The following is a 20,788-nucleotide window of genomic DNA, read 5'->3' on the forward strand; positions in this document are numbered from 1 at the left end:
ATTTTTTAGGTCTCCCTTGCCAGAATGAAATGAACAGGATTCAGAAGCTGAGCAAGGGGAAAAGCCTGTTGGGTAAGTACAATTTCTTGTCACTCGTTTAAACAACTAATTAAACCATCCATGTCTCTTGTAATATGGAGCCACAGCAATGGTTATTCAATTAGGTACCAGTGTTTCCTGAAAGAAACACCTCGCTTCATCCCCAGACAGCTGGCCAGAGGTAATTTGAGGATGGGGAGCTGGTTGCTGCCTCCCTGAGCCCAGGACTAGTGGGTGGGGACCCCCACACCATCTCTCCGCCCTCACTGGGTCTGTAAATTCCTGAATCACTCCCCAGATCAAGTTGTCCATTCGAGGAGGAAGATGAGCTGTCCCCTCTTCTGCATTTGTCAGATAGGGTTCAAAGACCTGAGGGTGCCTAAATGCATATCTTGGCATAATAATCCGTACAGGAAAGCATAAGGTCGTTCAGACAGTGTACGTTTCTCTCTCGGTCCGAATGTTACCTGTGTTTTTCCCGGACATGCCAGTCTGTGGCTGAGGTACAGGTAACAAATGCTGGCTTGTTGAAGTTGCAGCCACGTGTCCTCTTCCTCCGGCACTCAGGGGGCGTCATGGCATTCAGACCCAGCCATTGCAGAGCGTGGTAAAGCTCATTTGTTGGCCGAAAAAGGAGTCGGTGTTGCTTTACTTGCTTTGTAAAAGGAGGGCTGACAGCTGCAATACAGTAATTCAGAATTACTCTTGGTAAGCAGGTGCGGTGCCTAAGCAGTTTGCCGTTTCAGACGTGTACCTATTTACTGGAGGAAATGGGCAAGTTTTCTGCAGACTGTCTGGCAGGTTGTCCTCGCTGCTTTTTGGGTCACCTCAGAGTAGCTAGATTCTCTCTCTTCCTTCTACTTTTATTCATTGGCTGGCCTCAGACGTCTTCACTTCTGATAATGCCCCCTGTTCAACTCCGAAAGAAGCTGACCTGTGTGGACCTAGGTTGTAGAAAGACCAAGGCATCTTTCTGGTGTGAAGGCAAACTGGCTCCCTCCTCCCCTAGATCTTTCCAGGGCAAGGCTCATGCTCACTTCTCCGTGCAGGAGGTGATTTCTGAGGTGCACGGGTAGTTCTAGAATTAGTATACATCTATTCTAAGAATTGTATTTTCATTTGCTGTGGAGATCTTCTGCCTCACTGAGACATTTATAAGGTACATAGTCTGAGATAAAACGTCTCCTCTTCCATTTTCCCTAGCTCACCCGAATGAAGTGCCTATCATGAATCCCACCTAGTTTTAAAAACTGACTTTAGCACATCTCCCCGCACACGGAGATGACTCTGGTTGACTCATAAAAAATATTATTTAAGTCCCTTCAGGGGCATTTGAATTTAAAAAAATAAGCAACAATCTGTTATAATCACTGCCTACTTTGGGAAAATGGTGAGTGTATTACATTATAGATTTAGAGCACCACCTGCTTCTTACCAACCTGGAGGCTAAGCCCTGTGGTTTTCCAACTGCAGCTCAAGGAGAAGGATCGGTATTTCCCCAGCTTTATGGTAGTTCCTTTCCTTTGCAGACCTTGCTTGACAATCTCTCCTCTCTGCCTTTTGGTTATGGGAATTTTCTTTTCCTTCCTCCTGCTGTGCACTGGCTGAGGTTGTGGGCACCACCTCCAACTCTCGCACCAATCAATCATTTAGGAATGGTTTTGTACGGTTATTCATTTGCTCTCTGAGAGTCTGGTCATCTTAGAATAGCATGGTGAGCAGGGTGTTGCCACAATCAATCAGCAGGAGCTGAGGTTAAATCCAGTTCAAAGTAGTAAAATCGTTGCCTCCCATGCTACACTTCCTTCCAAAGACCTTTGTCTTCAAATCACTGTTACTACTCTGGTCATTGGGAAAATACTCCTGCCTTAGAAGATGAGCACGTAATTATGAAACAAACCAAAACTGAGAATCAAGTGTGAGGACAGAGGTGTTCTCAAATCATAGGTTAAGTTTACTAACCCCGGACTAAAATATCACTGAAGGACTTACTCTACAGAAAAGAAACACTCCCAGGAGGAATTATCTAGACTTAATTGTGGTAAAGAAGTAAGACATGCTACTAAATAAATGTGACCTATAGAAATGTTCTATAGCAAGAAAGAATTAGAATTTCAGACTGTTGGGAGCAGTGAGAGTAAAAGGTGGTAAGCTTCTAGTTTATTCAGGTAGAGAAGAAAACCTAGATTAACTTGAAATCTTATTGTTGAATTTCCCACAGAGAAAGAGAGGCCTAACAGGAATATTGGGAATAGAAGATACACTTGTTAAACCTATAGAAGATGGACTTAAAAAACTTGATCATTTCAACGAAAGTCAGGAAAGGGGGGGGAAAAGAAGAGCATGTGTATCTGTAGTAACTAACAATAACTAACTGTAAATGGACCAAAACTCATTGTTACTTTTAGAGAGTTAAACCATTCCACCAAAAATTGAAATTAAAAGACTTCTTTTATGAAAACGAGTCTGTTTGGGAACTCTAGAACCAAAGAGGGAGTATCATATTGCTGAAATGTTCATTTTTTTCCTACCATATTGTGATTATGGTATGCCTTTAAGAGAATTACAAGGAGGAATTGTCATACCTAATCAGACACATTAACATACCTCTTGAAACTTTGCTCAAGTAGACCAAAGAAATGAGTAACGTTCATACATATGTATTCCTGTACATAAGCAGGGAACTTATTATCATCTTATCTTTTCAAACACACTGGAATATTTGCTTGGGGATTGGATTGTGTAGTTTTCTTTTGTGGCATAAACCAATCACAGGTTAAACTCACTTGCTAAAACACAAGTAGAAACCAAAAATGAGATTTACACAAACCCCATACATGGTGGTGGGGGGGGATATAATCAAAACATTTAGAAGAAAATTTTGTGTACCAAAATCAGAGGGAAGCAAAACTTACCTTACCTTCAGGTGCATTTATAAAATAAACCAAAACAGTAAATGTTCTAATTAAAAAGCTTTATAGAAATAATGCAAAGCGAAACATAGACAACTCTTTGGCAATAGGAAAGGCTCATATAAACTTGTGGTTTCCAAATTTCAGCATGTATTAGAATCACTTGCAGGCTTTATTAAAACAGTTTTTGCTAAGCCCTTCTCTCAAAGTTTGTGATTCGTCTGGGTTGGGGCCCATATATTTGCTTTTCTGTGATGTTTCCAGGTGTAAACCAAATTCAGGAGTACGTTAAAAGGATCATTTACCATGATCAAATGGGGTTTAACCCTGGGATGCAAGGATAGTTCAAAACACATTACTAGAAGGTGGTGTCTGAATAGACCCAGAAAATACATTTGACAAAATTCAACATCCATTTATGATTTAAAAAACCTCAACACAAATTAGGTATAAAAGGAACAAACCTCAAATGCCACATACATCATACTCTAAGACAAAGGTATCCACTCCAGTCAGGCAAGAAGAAGAAACAAAAGGCATCCAAGTAAAGGAAGATTTTCTTTGTAGCTGGTACGTTTTAACCAAGGAAGTGAAAGATCTATAGTTTTCAGTATAGATCTTTCACTTCCTTGGACACTGATGAAAGAAATGAAAGACAACACACATAAATCGAAAGGAATCCCATGTTTGTGGATCAGAAGAGTTAAAATTGTTAAAATAGCCACATTACCCAAAGCCATCTACAAAGTCATTGCTATACCTATCAAAAGTCCAACAGACTTTAGAAACAACAGTCCTAAAATTCATACAGAAAGACCTCAAACACCCAAAGCAATCCTGAGAAAGAGCAAAGTAGGAGACATCACACTTCCTGATTTCAAGCTGTAGTCAACAAAATGGCATGTGGCATAAAAACAGAAAGACGAAGGGAACAGAATCAAGAGCCCCCAAATAAATTCATGTATATAAGGTCAACTAATATTTGGTAAGGGAGCCAAGAATACTCCCTGGAGAAAAGACAGTCTCTTAAATGGTGCTAGGAAAATTGATTATATATAAAAGAAAGATTGAAACTAGATCTCAATTTTGATGAGTGGTAGAAGATAAATTCAAATGTAAGAATGGAAACCATAAAACCCTTGAAAAAAAACATAGGGAAAAAGCTCCTTGACATGGGCCTTGGCAATGATTTTTTGGATGGGTCACCAGAAGCACCAACATTAAAGACACTTCTGAACAGCAAAATTATCAACAAAATGAAAAGAAAACCTACAGAATGAGAAAAAAATATCTGCAAACCATATATCTGAGAAGGGATTAATAGCCAAAACGTATAAAGAACTCACGCGATTCAACAGCAAAAAAAATGATTTAAAGATGGGTAGAATACCTGAATAGACATTATTTTTTAAAGATTTATTTGAGAGAGTAGGAGAGAACCTTCAAGCAGACTACACAGCACAAAGCCTGGTGCCGATTGGATTGCATCGCCCATGAGATCATGACCGGAGCCGAAACCAAGAGTCAGACATTTAACTGAGATACCCAGGCACCCCAGAATGGACATTAGTCTAATAAAAATATACAGATGGCCAACAAGCCCATCAAAAGATGCTCTAATCATTAGGGAAATGCAAATCAAAACCACAAGATACCGTCTCACACCTGTTACAGTGGCTGTCATCAAAGCTACAAGAGGTTGGTGAGGTCACAGAGAAAAGGGAAGCCTTGTGTGCTACTGATGGGAATGCAAACTGGTACAGCCACTATGGAAAGGAGCATGGAGGTTCACCAAAAACCTTAAAGTAGAACTACCATGTAATCCAGCAATTCCACTTCTCAGAATATGTCCCAAGGAAATAACATTTTATCAAAGAGGTATCTGCACCCCCATGTTCATGGCAGCATTATTTACAATAGCCAAGACAGGGAAACAACTTCGGCGTCCATCAATGGATGAATGCATAAAGAAATTATTGTCTGTGTGTGTATACACAATAGAGTATTATACACCATAAAAGAGAAGGAAGTCCTGCCAGTTGTGACAACATGGAATGACCTTGAGGACAAGATGCTAGGTGAAATCCAACAGCATATGGCTTCACCTGTATGCGGAACCTAAAACAACCACTCATAGGAAAAGACATCAGACTGGTGGTTACCTTAGGTAGGGGGAATTGGAGGACGGGTCAAAAGTTACAAACGTCCAGTTTTAGCACAAGTACGTACTAGGAATTTAATGTACAGCATGAGGACTACAGTCAACACTGCGGAATGGTACATAGCAAAGTTGTTAGTAGTCAATTCTAAGAGTTCTCATCACAAAGGAAAGATGGATGTTAAACTTACTGCGGTAATCATTTCACAGCCTACGTAAGTCAAATTCTGCTGTACACTAGACATTGCCCAGTGCTGCATCTCAATCCTATGTCCATGAAACTGGGAAACTATTAAGAAGTTATTAATAAGAACAGTACCCATTCACATTTTAAAGGGAAAAATAAGAACTCACCCGAGACGGGATCCCGTCTCCCCTTGAGCCAATCCGGGACCCTGCAGATCTTGACTAAGTTATAACCAGCCACTCCATTCTCCCTGCTAGCTCTGCAGGAAATCCCGTCTGATGTGTTAAGCCTTCCTGTCTCTCTTGGGGGACATTAACCCTGATTATCTGTGCACACTGGGTTCAAATTGGACTTTCTCTTCCCTCAGGAGCATTCGTCCCTCGGTGTAACGAGGAGGGCTATTACAAAGCCACGCAGTGCCACGGCAGCACGGGCCAGTGCTGGTGTGTGGATAAATACGGCAACGAGCTGGCCGGCTCCAGGAAACAGGGCGCCGTGAGCTGTGGTGAGTAGGGCCTTCTGCGTCAGCCCCACCATGACCTCTGTTGACTGGCAGGTCTTGACTATAAAGATCCGGGCGGAAGAATCTCGAGACATATCTGTGGTCTTCAGTGAACCGGTTTACAGTGGAGACCCAGCGGCCTTGAAGTCCCACGGCAGTAGGTGAAGCTAGCTTTCTGCGTGGCAGGAACTCCCCCTGACCAGGGGACTGGATCACGTTTTTTGACAGAGACTGATTTCGATAAACCTTCCAAGGTTCCACGCAAGACTGTAGGAGCATCTCCAGCCCTCTGGGGTTCACAGAGCTTGCGGTCCACGCCACGCAGACTAACCCCATCCAGACAGAGATGCTCCAATATTCAGAGAGGAGAATGCGTGGTTTCTCCCTACTCTTGAGTCACATGAAAAGGAACCACCCCTGTGGTCCAGAGGTATAAGCAGCAACTAACCTCCCATCTTTTCTTCTTCTTTCAGAAGAGGAGCAGGAGACTTCAGGGGATTTTGGCAGTGGCGGCTCTGTGGTCCTGCTAGATGACCTAGAGGACGACCGGGAGCTGGGACCAAAGGACAAATTGGGGAAGCCAAGGGTGCACACCCGAGCAGTGACAGAGGATGATGAGGATGAGGACGACGACAAAGAGGACGAGGTGGGCTACATATGGTAGTCCCCACGAGGACGAGGACACGAGGTTTGCACAGAATTGCAAGTCACTTCCTACTCCTGCATTTGTATCTAAGACTCCACAGCACCAAGGCCTCTTCTCCATTGTTGCTCTCTGTACCCGACCCGAGGTTTGGAAGACCACTCCTTGTCCCCAGAGCGTTCTGGTCTTGCATACAGTTGTGTGGGAAGAAGGGTGTTGTGTTTTGTTTTTTAGACAGGGGAGCGGCTGGCTGAATTAGAGCCTCCTTCCCTCCCGTGAGATTTTTGCAATGAGCATGTGATATATGTGGGATTCTGACAGTGCAGGGAGCCCCCACCTTGTAAACGTCCAAGATGCTTTTCGATTACCCACACCAGTGGTCATTCCAGCATGGTTCCCGGCCTTACGGTGTCTAAGTGCTTTTCTTGTGTCCTGTAGATGTCGTGGAAAACACACCACACTGTACTTTCTTCCGCCCTATCCCCACCGCCCCTTGTGTTAATAATTAAAAATTAGTTTTTCATATCACTCTAGCTGGCTTCCTATAAACAACAGCCTTAATTCAGTCAAGAGTTCCTTTGGGGGAATTTTCTTTATGAACAATGGCGTCTGGATGCTTCTCTGTACGTGCATAAAGATGTCTGTATGTACAGAGTAGACTACGTGTACAAGACACACACCACTCAGAAAAAGCGTTTCAGTATCTTCCAGAAAGTCATTTGAGAAACAATTATAAATTTGTCAGCTTGTCCAGACCTGGATCACAATTTCTGGAATAAGAAATTTGTATCAGAAGTCCTTTTTTTGCACTAAGAGTTAGCACTTGTAGCCTACGGGCTGAGGAGGCTCCTTTCCCTATGCATTAGCAGAGTGACTGGAAGCCCTTTGATTTAGATAAGCCTCTGTCCGCCTCACTCACTTTTCTTGCAGAAGCCATGAGACTCCCACCTGGGCAACTTCACAAGCCATCTTTTCATTTTCAGCTCAAGCCCTTCCCCCGCCACAGGGCTGCAGCGATCCCGTCTGCCGCAGGTTCTTACCTTCCCTATGACGCAAGGGCTTTTCCCAAGGCATGGATACATATCCCCTGCTCCCCGAGAAGACAATACCAGTGTTCCTTAGCCGAAGAAAATGCAGGATTCTTAACCTCCTGTTTTGCTATTGCCCCATTTGTACCCACCAATCATAACGAGGGTCCACTAGCTGTACAGATTTTATACCACTCATCATTTCTTAAAAAAAAAATCCCAAAGGGAGGCCAAAAAGAACTTCATCATAGCACCTAGAAGCTGGGGTTGGATTTCTAAGAGCTACTCCATCCCCACCCCACCCCCACCCCCATCCCCATCCCCACACCTGCACAAGTGTCGAGATGCTAATGAAGCAAGCCCTCCACCAGTGTTTCTTTTCCCTAAGTGAGCTCATGATTGATTAGTCTGTCTCCAAATTTGGTAGGGTCATCCTCTCTATCAAGCTGGCTCAGATATAAGTACCAAAGAATAGTCTTCAAAGTGGCCCCATTTAGTTCAGTACTTCAGACCCTTAAGCTCCTGCCCCACCTGGTTTCCAAGTACCTGGCGACCCTCATCAGCACCCCGCCCCCGCCCCCGCCCCCGGCAAGGCTCTCTGCCCCACACTGGTCTATCTTCCCTTCCTCCTGAGCTCCAGCGTGTCCACAAGACAACCACATAAACTCAGGCAAAAAATACACCCTGCCAAACCCTGGTCATAGCGGCAGCTGACCAACTCCCTCGTTGACCATTTCTTTGTACTTTACCAAGCTGCCTTCAAACCAGCATTTTCCAATCCTAGCACTGGCCATGGTGGCATCATTCCTAAACTTAGTCTCAGATGGGAAATGAACATACGTGATACAATCAACTTCTGGGCCTGACAGACACGGGTACCACCAGGACCCGAGGTAGAGAGAGAACGGAGGCGAGCTCTGTACTGGGACGTCAAAACCATCACCTCTCTTTCGATTGTTTTTCCTCACTTGAACAAAACACTGAGATAGTAATTTAGACAACAGGTGCTTAATTGCCGCTAAATTAGAGTATATAAAAGAATCAAGACATATTAAAAAATTTCCGTTTAGACCATCAAAGTAAACCGTTGTTCCTGTCTCCTCTGAGCTTGGAAAAACGCACAAGAGAACAAATTAAAAGCGACAAATTGATTTCATTTAGAAAAACTTCCAGGAACAGAGAACCACTGATTCTAATTTGCCTAATTATCTTATGACAAGTATCAAATTAAGATGACACTTAAAGATTCTTAGCATTAACTTAATGATGGAGAAGAGTGGGCTCAGCAGTCAGTTCCCAGTAAGGTAACGAGATGCTCGTTTTCAAAGATACTCCAAGAAGATGTTTTGATTCATTAAAATATTAAATAAAAAGCCCTCCTAAGACTGGGACCCTAAATCAGTGGAGCACCACTAACACCACTTCTCATGCCTCACTTCGGCTGACAGCGTTAGATTTTTAAAGGGCTTTCCTACTTTTCACAAGTCCTAAAGATTCGATTTTCTAGTTACCTTATCCTTAGAGGTAGAATTTGTGATTTCCTCTTTCTGGGCAGGAGTCCTTTTGCTAGCGACTAAGTATACATAAAAATCTTAATTGAACAAAAATAATACCACGATAATCCATTCCCTTTTTTGAGACAGGTATTGAACTGAATCCTCATTCACTCATTTCTGGAAACTCTCTAGTAAATAGCTTTATTCTTATTCCACACATGGTTCTTTTATTTAATACAGTTTCCTTAGCATCCACCTTAAATCCCAGAATTTTCTTCCACCATGGTTACTTGTCTGTCATATTAATGTCTTTTTGTTTCCACAGATATTCTAGGCATGGGAATACCTTACTACTCAATCTGAGATTTTGTTATCACTTTCCCCTTCTTTATGCCCATTTCCCCACACCCAGCACTGAACGACTACATGTCTGTCCAGGTCTGCCCCTCTACTTTTCCCAGAATGCCATTCACACCTTCCCCCCCCCCACCTTGACCACATTGTACAGTAACATCTAAGAGCCCTTTCTACAGTGGGTGGTTTTGGTCTTTTTATACCTTTTTCTCAAAGTCACTGATGTCTGTCCCTGTTCAATGTGTAGCACTGTAATGAGAGCCCACCAAATCCTGAGTGTCATTTTGTTGTCCCTATTGTAGATGAAATAGTGATGTAGAAAAATCTAGTAAATTCTGAATGCTTTTCCACGTAGACTTCTCTGGAATGTGAACACGACTCTTTGGTTAATAGTAAATGCTTAACTGTAGTCCTGAGTAGGTGCATTTCTGTCTGTCTCAATAAATTTTGATTTGTCTGCAACATCTGAGCATCTGTATTTTCTTAGCATGCGTGTCATCTCACCAAGCCATGTCCATGCTCAATCTCCTGAGAGCAAACAGCATGAGCGGACAGAGGCTGCTGTCCGTGGCGGCGGAGGTAGGCCTGCCGGTGGTCCAGCCAGTCCTGGCCCTCCCAGCACACCCCGTGCCCACGCAGTCTAGAACCCCATCGCCCAACCCCTATTTTTGCTGCCTTCGTCTCCTTGAGGCTTCCACATTGTTACTTCGATTTTACCAATCAGATTTCACTGCTGTCAGCCTGTTGACAACCGAAGCTTTTCCCGTTCTGCCTATTCTTTCCCTCCTGTTATTCTCCAATTCGCGCCCCCTCCAAAAAAAAAAAAAAAGGTAAAGAAAGAAAGAAAGAAATCCTCCTTTATAGGGGATTCTGAGTTTTCCTCAGTTCGTGGATTAACACACCAGAGGCTTGTCAAACATCAGAAAGCACCCAAATTGGAACAGGAATTATTTCCTTTCCAGCTTTATCCACTTTTGGGCCAGTGTGCCTATGACTTAATTATACCCTGAGTGAGTAATTTCACCAAAAGCTGAGGTAGACACTGTCTTATGAATAATTCCGTTCCTTTACCCCATGGAGTAGATTTTACAGACAATTTAGAGATTGACAGTTCAGCGAAAGGTGCTTCACAAGTCCACGAAATAACTAATGTCAAGAGAACAATGACCACTAGGAAGCCTCCAGGGTAGTTACAGGATACATTAAAGAAAAGTTGGCATCTGTGGATACTCTCCAAATTCATCTCAAATCAGCACTGTTGTGCAGGTCAGCTGTCACACTTCTCCAGCTGTGACTCCACGGATGCCACGCGGGTTCATTTAAAGCTCAGGACCGAACGAAGGAGAACCGGAAGCCAGGGTTTGTAAGCAAAAAGGTCATGGGACCTTCTCACAATGCTCACTCATTTGTAAGATTTGCTTGAGCAAACTGATTCAAGGAAAGAGGACGATTTTAAAATGTATTCGCTCTGCAAGTCTTTCTAGATTTATCAGCAGATTTATAGATTTATAAATGAATATACGTTGGACTGATGAATGCCACTACGGGCAGGCACCACACTGAGTTCTAGGAATATATATGTGAATAAAATGTCGTCATGGCTCTGAAGTTACCTCCTTGATAACTTCTCTGGCTCACTTCTCTTTGACTTTACCCGCTTTCTCTGGACAGTATTATGTATTCCACTGGTTTCACCCATCTCCTCTCCTCTGAGAAGCCCCCAATCTATAGCTTGCGTGGACGTTTTGACTCCCACTCCATTCTGAGGCCTCACCTGCCATTCACATAATTCTACCTGAATTTCCCACTGATAACTCCATTTCAAACCTTAAGAAATGAAAATGATCAAATGAAACATTAGCGTGAATATGCCTATGGCAGGACGAGTCGGCATGGCTGTTCAAACAAACGTGGGCCATAAAGGAAAGGGTTGATAAATTTTTTCTATCTAAATTAAGAACATCATAAACAAACTGAAAAGATAAACAAGACACCAAAGAAGATATTGGTGACATAAAACAGATGAAGGATTAGGATGTAATTTTTTTTAAGCTCCTAAATCCGTAAGAGAAAGCCAGCCCAACAGACTAATGGGAAAAAGATAAAAACCAGCAGTTCACAGAAGACAAATGGCGAGGACCCCATGCCCAACCTCGATGATGATCAGACACAAATTAAAGCAAGGATCTATCATTTCTCACTCAAAAAAAATCATGTCAAGTGTTGATGAGAAGAACACTTGCGCACTATACAGTCAGAACACCCACATGGAGGGCAGTTTGGCAACGGCTAACAAAACAAGAATATATATCGGAGGACCCAGGAATTCCACTTCTCGGTGACTGCTACTAGAGGGGGAACATCACATAATTTACAAAGAACATGGAAATGTATATCCACTGCAACATCACTGATAGAACAGGCAAACTGGGACAAAACCCAGCATCCATCAATGGGCACACTGGCGACTCTATTCTGGAATACGATGCAACAGTCAGAAAGAAGGACGTAATTCATACACACAGAGTTAGCTAAACTTCTGCACTATCAGTTGTGTGAAGGAAAAAACTGGGGGCATGTACAATACAGACTATGTTAGATAACTAAAAGGCAATATTGCAGGTGTGCAGGAGTACAGTACTAGGCCTGAAAGGACACACACTAAGCTGGCAGCAGGGGTGACTTCTAAGCGCAGGACTGGGATTGTGTCTGTAGCCAACAGGGGCATCGGCCTCATCTCCATGTTTCACTATTTTTTTTTTTTTAATAACAAAACCAATAGACTATAATGTCTTAGGTCATTTAGAAGTTTAATAATTTAAAAATAATTCATCAGCTTCCTCATCAGTTTCTCCCCCTACATATCCTGACTTCAGGAATGGCACCCCCATCTCTGACCTTCTCTCCCAACCTGCACTATGTCACTACATTCTGTCTGTTCACCTTTCTAAATATCTTTTCCATCTCTTTATCACCACCGCTGTCATGATTCTGACCACCATCATCTTTCTCAATCTTACTAGAAATTTTTTAACCAGTGACTCTGCTTTTATCCTTACCCAGCTCCAATCTACCCAGGGTGCTGCTGCTGCCAGAGTAGTTTATTCTAAAGGAAAATATGATCATGCCACTGCTCTACTTAATTTTTAAGGTTTCCCCTCACTTTCAAGACCTAATATAAACTACTTGACTTGGCAAACAAGCTCCTTTGTAATCGATTCTTTTGTATTTCTTTGTCCCCTTGCATTCCTCACTTCTCAAATTCTACTTTTTTTCCCAAGCATTTCCACCCTTCTCAACCTTCAGCCTGTTTTCTTGATAGTTCCTTTACCTGGAATGCCCAGGGGACTCAGATGGATTACTGCTCCTCTGGGAACATTTCTCAGTTGCTCCCAGAAGAACCGGGTATTATTCCTCTTTTCCTCTAGCACCCTGAGTATCTCCAATATAGTGCCTGTGTCATATCCAATTCTTTCATCAAGTATGAACTATTTAAAAGCAAGAGATGGAACCCTCTTCCATCGCTGGTGGGAATGCGAACTGGTGCAACCACCCTGGAAAACAGTATGGAGGTTCCTCAAAAAGTTAAAAATAGAGCTACCCTATGACCCAGCAATTGCACTACTAGGTATTTATCCAGAGGACACAAAAATGGTGATTTGAAGGGGCACCTGCTGCCCAATGTTTAGAACAAGTCCACAATAGCCAGAATATGTGAAGAGCCCAGATGTCCATCAACAGATGAACAAAGAAGATGTGGTGTGTACATACACACACACACACACACACATATATATATATATGTATACATATATACATACATACACATACATACAATGGAATATTAGCCATAAAAAGGAATGAAATATCTTGCCATTTGCAAAGACATGGATGGAACTAGAGGGGATTATGCTAAGGGAAATAAGTCAGTCAAAGAAGGACAAATACCATATGATTTCACTCATATGTGGAATTTGAGGAACAAAACAAACATGATTCTAGGAGAAGAGAAGGAAAAACGGAAAAAGATAAAAACAGAGAGGGAGGCAAACCAGAAGAGACTCTTAACTATGAGAAACAAACTGAGGGTTGCTGGAAAGGAGGTGGGTTGGGGGATGGGGTGATTCAGTGATGGACATTAAGGAGCACCCTTGATGTAATGAGCACTGGATATTACATGCAAATGATGAATCACTAAATTCTACCCCTGAAACTAATAATAATAATTAAAAAAAGCAAGAGATGGAGCAAAATGACAGAATAAGAAGCTCCAAGTCTTCATTCTCCCACAAAAACATTTAAAAACACCCATAACTAAGATAAATTAATAAAGTCTCTGGAAAAAAGTTAAAATTCTGCAGCATCCAAGGGGACATCCAATCAACAAAAAGCCACGTTCAAAATGGTGGGACATTCCATGGTGTTTTTGCTTTCCCAAGACCACTCTCTTCCCAGTGCAGCATGGTCTCAGTCTAGAGCAGGTGGCAGCCCAATTCCCAATTCCATAAAGCACAAAGAGAAGAAAAAACATTTTTTTCCCCAATATTCTAACCTGTCTGGAGGCTGCCTAAAGGACTGGTCTCTGGGTTACCTAACTCAAATTCCAGACACAGAGAAACAGCAGGCATTGCTCATGAAAGATGCAGAGGGATTACAGACCCGCAGATGCCTAGGACAAGAGATTATGGGTAAAGGCAGACAATAAACTATCTATGGCTCTGAAGAAAAGTTGAAACGAGACTCTTTGGGAAATCAAGACAGTCAAAACCAGCTATGTACATGGGAGAGGGGGAGTCACACACAGGTCCAGGAAAGATGTACAGTGAGGCAAGATGCATGAGAAAACCTTACATTTTCACCTTGGGCTGATCCCAAACTTTAGACACACCCAGTTAATTAGTGACGGACTGCACTGGCACAGAGCTAGTCTTCAAAGACTGACAGAGATGGTTGTTTTTCTCAAATGCCCTAATTAAAAAAAAAAAAAAAAAGCCCACAAGGTACATAAGCCATCAAGGCCCATTCAAAGGAAGAAAACAAAGTGGCAGAAATTGTTCCTGGGGGAGCAAAGGCAATGGACTTACATGACAGAGGATTTAAAACAACTTCACAAATATGCTTGAATAGCTAGAAGAAGACATGAACAAAAGATTATGAAAATCAGGAAAATGGCAAATGAACAAGGGAAAATTATTTTAAAAATACCCAAATAGAAACTACGGAGCTGAAAAATAACAGTAACTAAATACAAAAATTTCACTGGAAGAGTTTTAACAGCAGATCTGGACAGGCAGGAAAAAAAAATCATTGAACTTGAAGATAAGACTTGAAATTAACAAGTCTGATGAACAAAAAGAAGAAAAATGAAGAAAAGCCAACAGAGCCAAAGGGATTTCTGGAACTCTGTAAAGTTGAACAATATATATAGTATGGTAATCTCAGAAGGAGAAGACAGAAAACTGTAGAGAGATTATTTGAAGAAATAATGGCTAAAAATGTCTGAATTGAGGAAAGCATGGATTTACATATCCAAGCAGCTCAGTAATGGGAAGTGTGATAAATTTAAAAAGAGAAACACACCAAGATACATTATAATCAAATTTTTGAAAGTCAAAGCCAAAGAGAGTATCTTGAAGGAAAAAGAGAAAAGGGACTCATCACATACAAGGGATCTTTAGTAAGATTACTAGCAGATTTTTCAGCAGCAACTTTGGAGGCCAGAAAGCAGTGTCACAAAATTATTTAAAGTTTTGAAAGAAAGAAAATAAAACCTCATCACCCAAGAATTCCTTAACTGGTAAAAATGTTCTTCAAAAATGAGGAAGAAATTAAGGTACTCTCAGATGAAAACTGAGGGGGTTCATTACCACTAGACCTGTCCTACAAGAAATGTTGACTGGAGTCCCTCAGGATGACACGAAAAGAATGCTAGGAAGTAACCTAAACAATATGAAGATATAAGATTCTCTGGCAAAGGTAAATATATGGGCAAATGTTTCTTAAAAGTATTGTTGTAATTCTGGTTTGTAACACTTTTTATTTTCTAAAGGATTTAAAAGACAAATGCATAAGAAGTCATTATAAAGCTATGATAATGGGTGTCTGATATATAATTTGTGACAGTAATAACAGAAAAGGGAGGGATGGAGCTATAGAGATTTTGTATGTAACTAAAGTTAAGTTGTTATCAATTTAAAATAGATTTTCATGACCTCAGGATGTTATATATACTCCCTGTGTTGACTACAAAATATTTGTAGAATATTCACAAAAGGAATCGAGGTGAGAATCAAGATGTATCATCATAAAAATAAAATCAACTAAATACAAAGGAAGGCAGTAATGGAGGAAAGTAAGCATAAAAAAAGCTATAGGACATGCAGAAAACAAAATTTCAAGAGTAAGTCTTTCTCCATCAGTAATTACTTTAAGTTGCCAATGGATTAAACTCCTCAGTCAAAAGGCATAGATAATTAGCAGAATGGATAAAAAAACAACAGTAATGACAAAATATGTCCAACTATTGGATATCTACAAAAGACTCACTGGAGATATTTAAACAAAAATAGTTTGAAATTGAAAAAACGGGAAAATATAGTCCATAAAAACAGTAACCAAAAGAGAACGATGGTGGCTACACACATCTAAGAGACAAAGAATGTCATCAGACAGTGATGAAAGGGTTAATTCGCCAAAACATCCAACAATTATAGGCCTACAGATACCAAAAATCACAGCACCAAAATAAATGAAAAATATTGGCATGCTTGAAAGGAGAAATAAGTAACTGAAATAAATAGAGACTTCAGCAGCTTACTTTGAATAATAGATACAATCAGACAGAGTATCAGGTAGAGAGGACTTGTGCAACCCTATAAGCCAACTGGACCTAAAAGACACGTGCAGAAAACTTTACCCAACAGCAGGAAAATCTACAATTTCCTTACACATAAACATGCTCCAGGATAGACCACATATGAAGACGCAAAACAAGTTTTATTGTTTTAAGACTTTAAATGGGATAAATTTTAAAAGAGTGAAATCATACAAAGTATCTTTTCGTATCACATTAAATGAAAATAGAAATCAGTAACAAAACCAGAAAATTTAAAAAAATATGTGAAATTAAACAACACGCTCCTAAGGAACCAATTAATCAAATAAAAAAATTACAAAGGAAATTAGGAAATATCTTGACACATATGAAAATGAAAACATACCAAACTTTACAGGGTGCAATGACAGTAGGGCTAAGAGTGCAAATTATAGCTCTAAATGCTGGTATTATTGACCAAAAGATCTTGAATCAACAACCTAAGTTTACAGTTTCAGAAACTAGAAGAACAACAAAGTAAACCCAAAGCTAGCAGATGGAAGGAAATAGAGCACATCAAAAACTAATGATGTACTATACAGTGGATAACTGAACCTAATAAATACAATTAATTAAAAAATAGAATATAAATAAAATAAAGAATAAAAATACAGACTATCAACAAAAACAAAAACATTTCAAAAAGATTAACACAACTGACTAACAAAATTTAGTTAAATTGGCTAAGGAAAAAAGAAGACTCAAATTACTAAAATTAGAAATGGAAGTAGGGGATATTACTTAGGGAAATAAACCCTTGCATATATGGTTAAATGATTTTATAGAAATAAGATGTATTATAAGAGAGTTGTGAACAACTGTACACCAACAATTGAATAACTTAGATAAAATAGACAAATTCCTAGAAACACAGAACTTCCTATGACTGAATCATCAAGAAACAGAAAATCTGAATGAACCTCTAACAAGCAAGGATATTGACTCAGAAATCAAAACTCTCCCAACAGAGAAAAGCTCTGGATCACACGGATGCACTGGTGAATTTCACCCAAAATTTAAGGAAAAATTAGCATCTTTCCTTTTCAAATTCTTCCCAAAACACGAAAGAGGAGGTAACACTTCTTAACCCAGGCTATGAGGCAAGCATTACCCTGATACCAAAGCCAGACAAAGACGCTACAAGAAAACTATATAGACAATATGCCTTACAGCTATTCATGTAAAAATCCTCAAAAGAATATTAGCAAACTAAATTCAGAAACATATTAAAGATTTATAAATCATGACCAAGCCATTTATCTCTTAAATCCAAGATGTTCCACCCTATAAAAATCAATCAACATAATGTACCACATTAACAGAATAAAGGAAAAACAATCACATGATCATTTCAAATGACACAGAAAAATATCGACGAAATTTAACATTTTTAAAACACAGTCTATAAACTAAGAATAGAAGGAAACTATCTCAACATAATAAAGTTCACATATGAAAATCCCACAGCTCCCATCAGACTCAATGATGAAAGACAATGCTTTTAGCTTATAATCATAAACAAGACAAAGATGTCCACTTTCACTACTCCTCTTCAACACAGTATTGGAAGTACTAACCAGAGCAATTAGGCATGGGAAATTAACTAAAGACAACCAAATAGGAAAGAAAGAAGTAAAATTCTTTTTGCTGATGATATGATCTTAAATGCAGAAAACCTTAGAATATCCACAAGAAGAATTTAGGATATAATAATTCGAGGGAACTGTAGAATACAAAATCAACCCACAAAAACCAGCTGTGTTTTTACACACTAGCGATGAACAGCTTGAAAAGGAAATTAACAATTTCATCTACAAGAGCATCAAAAAGAATAAAATACATAGGAATAAACTTATCCAAGGAGCAAAGACTTGCATACTGAAAGCTACAAAACATTGCCAAAAAACATTAAAGAAGACATAAGAAAAGAGAAAAACACTCAGTGTTCCTGGATTGAATACTTAATATAGTTAAGATGTCATTATTACCCAAAGTGACCTAGAGATTCAAAACAATCCATACCAGCATCCCAAAGATGGTGGGGTTGTATTTTTTTTTTCCAGCAACAGATAAATCTATTCCAAATTTACATGGAATCTCAGAAGACTCTGAAGAGCCAAAACAATCTTGAAAAAGAAACAAACTGGATTTACACTTCCTCATTTTAAAACGTATTACAATGCCATGAGAATCAAAATAATGTGACACATATATAGACAAATGGAATAGAATACAAAGCCCAGAAATAAACCCTTGCATATATGGTTAAATGATTTCCTCTGAGGATGCCAATATTATTCAATGGGGAAAGAACAATCTTTTATACAAATGGTGATGGGAAAATTGGATATCAAAATAACAAAGTTGGGTCATTTCCTTATACCATGTACAAATATTATCTCAAAATAGATCAAAAACCTAAATGTAAGAGCTAAACCCATAAAACCCTTAAGAGAAAACAGAAGAGGAAAATTTCATAGCATTGGATTTGGCAGCGATTTCTTGAACATGACACCAAAAGGCACAGACAACAAGCAAAACAACAGATAAAAGGGACTTCATCAAAACTGAACGCTTCTGTGCACCAAGTGATACTATCAACAGAGTGAAAAGGCAACCCAGGGAGTGGGCAAAGTATTTTCAATCATATATCTGATGAGGGATTAATATCCAAAAGATAAGAAGAACACCTACAGTTCAACAACAAAACAACAAAGAACCCAATCGTAAAAAGGGGCAAAGGACTTGAACAGGCATTTTTCCAAAGAATATATACAAATGACCCATAAGCGTATGCAAATGTGCCCAACATCATGAATCATTAGGGAAATGCAAGTCAAAACCACAATGACATATCACTTCAAACCATTAAGGATGGCCATTATAAACAACAATAATACATATTGGCCAAAAGGTGAAGGAACTGGAAGGTGGGGATGTAAAATACTGCAGCCACTGGGAAAGATGGTACAGTAGTCCTCCAAAACCAGGAACCACAGCCTTACCACACGCTCCAGCAATTTCACTCCTAGGTATATACCCCAAAAATTGCAACCAGAGATTTGAACAGATCATTGTGCAACAACACTCAGAGGAGCATTATTCACAAAATCCTAATGTCCACCAACGGATGAATGGATAAAGAGAACGTGAAAATTCTGATACATGCTGCAGCTTGGATGGAGCTTGAAAACGTTACACTACATGAAATAAACCACACACAAAAGGACAAATATTATAGGATTCCACTTATATGAGGTACCTAGAATAGTCAAATTCATAGAGAAAGGAGACTAGAGGTTACCAGGGACTGGGGGAGGGGATGGACGTGCTTGACTGATGGAGAGCTTCAGTTTTGGATGATGAAAAAGTTCCGGAGATGGTGGGTGGTGATGGTTGCAAAACAATATCGATATACTTAATTCCACTGAATTGTACACTTAAAAGTGGTCACAACACTAAATTTTATGTTACGTGTATTTTTTACTACAGTAAAAAAATAAAGCAGGAGATGTCCTATCCTCTCATTCTTCAGTGCCCAATGCATAGTTACAACTTACTGTCTGTTAGACGAAAATTGAATACAAGCAAATGGTAATGGGAACCAAAAAAGACTGATGGGTTAATTCTGCCTGGAAAGGTTTTAAATTAAAAAAAAAGAAGAAGAAGAAAGAAAAACAGCAAAGATCTCATAGAAAGGATGACATTTGATCAATACCTTCACAAAGGTTGAATTTTTCCATCAATTCATACAGTTTGATTTTTTAACAGCTTTATTGAGGTATAATTTACTTAGCATAAAATTTATCCATTTTAAGTGTGTCTTTCATCAAATTTATAGAGCTGTCAACCCCATGATAGCTAAGTCCAGGGCATTAACATAGAACTGCATGCCCAGCCACAGTGCCTTCTCCTCCTTTTCCATCCTGAGCCCATGCAATCACCAAACTGCTTTCCATCTCTAGAAATCTATTTGTCTCTTCTGAACATTTCATATAAATGGAATCCTGTAACATGTGGGCTTGTGTAGGACCACTGATCACTAATCCAGCATGTCACTGGGTTCTACTGCTCACAGGTTTGAGGACTAGAAATTCAGATGGCAAAATGGATGCCCAATAATGATCTGCCAACATTCTCAACCACGGGTCTGGAGACTCTCAATACCGTTAGCCCACGCTCTCCAAAATCAGACAACTATCCTCTCTTCTTGACATTCCTGCTGGTTTTACTATTCTATTCACCCATTTCCTTCTCTCTTTTTAAAAAAGACTTAGGGACCACATGATTATATAAAAGACTGTTTTCTTCCTGCTGTTTTTCACAAATTTGAACTCTAGTCATATACAACTAAGCCTAATTTTTCAAACCTGTAATACTAATCACATTCTGGCAAAAGAAACAATGAACCTAATTAAAATCTAAGACAGTTCTTATGGAAATTCTGGTCAGTTCTTAGAATAGAGACCTGAGCAATACTGGTTCTGTGGCTTGTGGATCCTGGGCTCTTGACAGCTTTTCCTTAGCTCTTGGCCATCTGCGCTTGTTTTCAAAACTCCACTTAATAGGATATCAACCTACGTCTCCTCAGGGGT

The 20,788-nt window shown here is 39.9% G+C and overlaps 1 protein-coding gene and 1 long non-coding RNA gene across 3 annotated transcripts in view; one reads left to right on the plus strand and one right to left on the minus strand.

The window, feature by feature from the left end:
* The window catches only part of SPOCK1 (SPARC (osteonectin), cwcv and kazal like domains proteoglycan 1), a 494,193-nt gene extending 484,412 nt beyond the window's left edge, over window positions 1-9,781 (plus strand). For both annotated transcript variants that reach the window (XM_045794635.2, XM_087862248.1), the window contains 3 exons: window positions 10-72; window positions 5,664-5,801; window positions 6,272-9,781. In XM_045794635.2, coding sequence (XP_045650591.1) covers window positions 10-72; window positions 5,664-5,801; window positions 6,272-6,462 — 392 coding nt within the window. In that variant the 3' untranslated portion in view covers window positions 6,463-9,781. The remainder of the gene's footprint in view (window positions 1-9; window positions 73-5,663; window positions 5,802-6,271) is intronic.
* The window catches only part of LOC148110118 (uncharacterized), a 209,885-nt gene continuing 189,163 nt past the window's right edge, over window positions 67-20,788 (minus strand). Inside the window, exon 3 of the long non-coding RNA XR_015724560.1 lies at window positions 67-717. This is a non-coding gene — a long non-coding RNA (uncharacterized LOC148110118). The remainder of the gene's footprint in view (window positions 718-20,788) is intronic.

Source organism: Ursus americanus, chromosome 5 (genome assembly GCF_024610735.1).
Source record: "Ursus americanus isolate L20-20 chromosome 5, mUrsAme1.1.p, whole genome shotgun sequence".
NCBI classification, from domain to species: Eukaryota; Metazoa; Chordata; class Mammalia; order Carnivora; family Ursidae; genus Ursus; species Ursus americanus.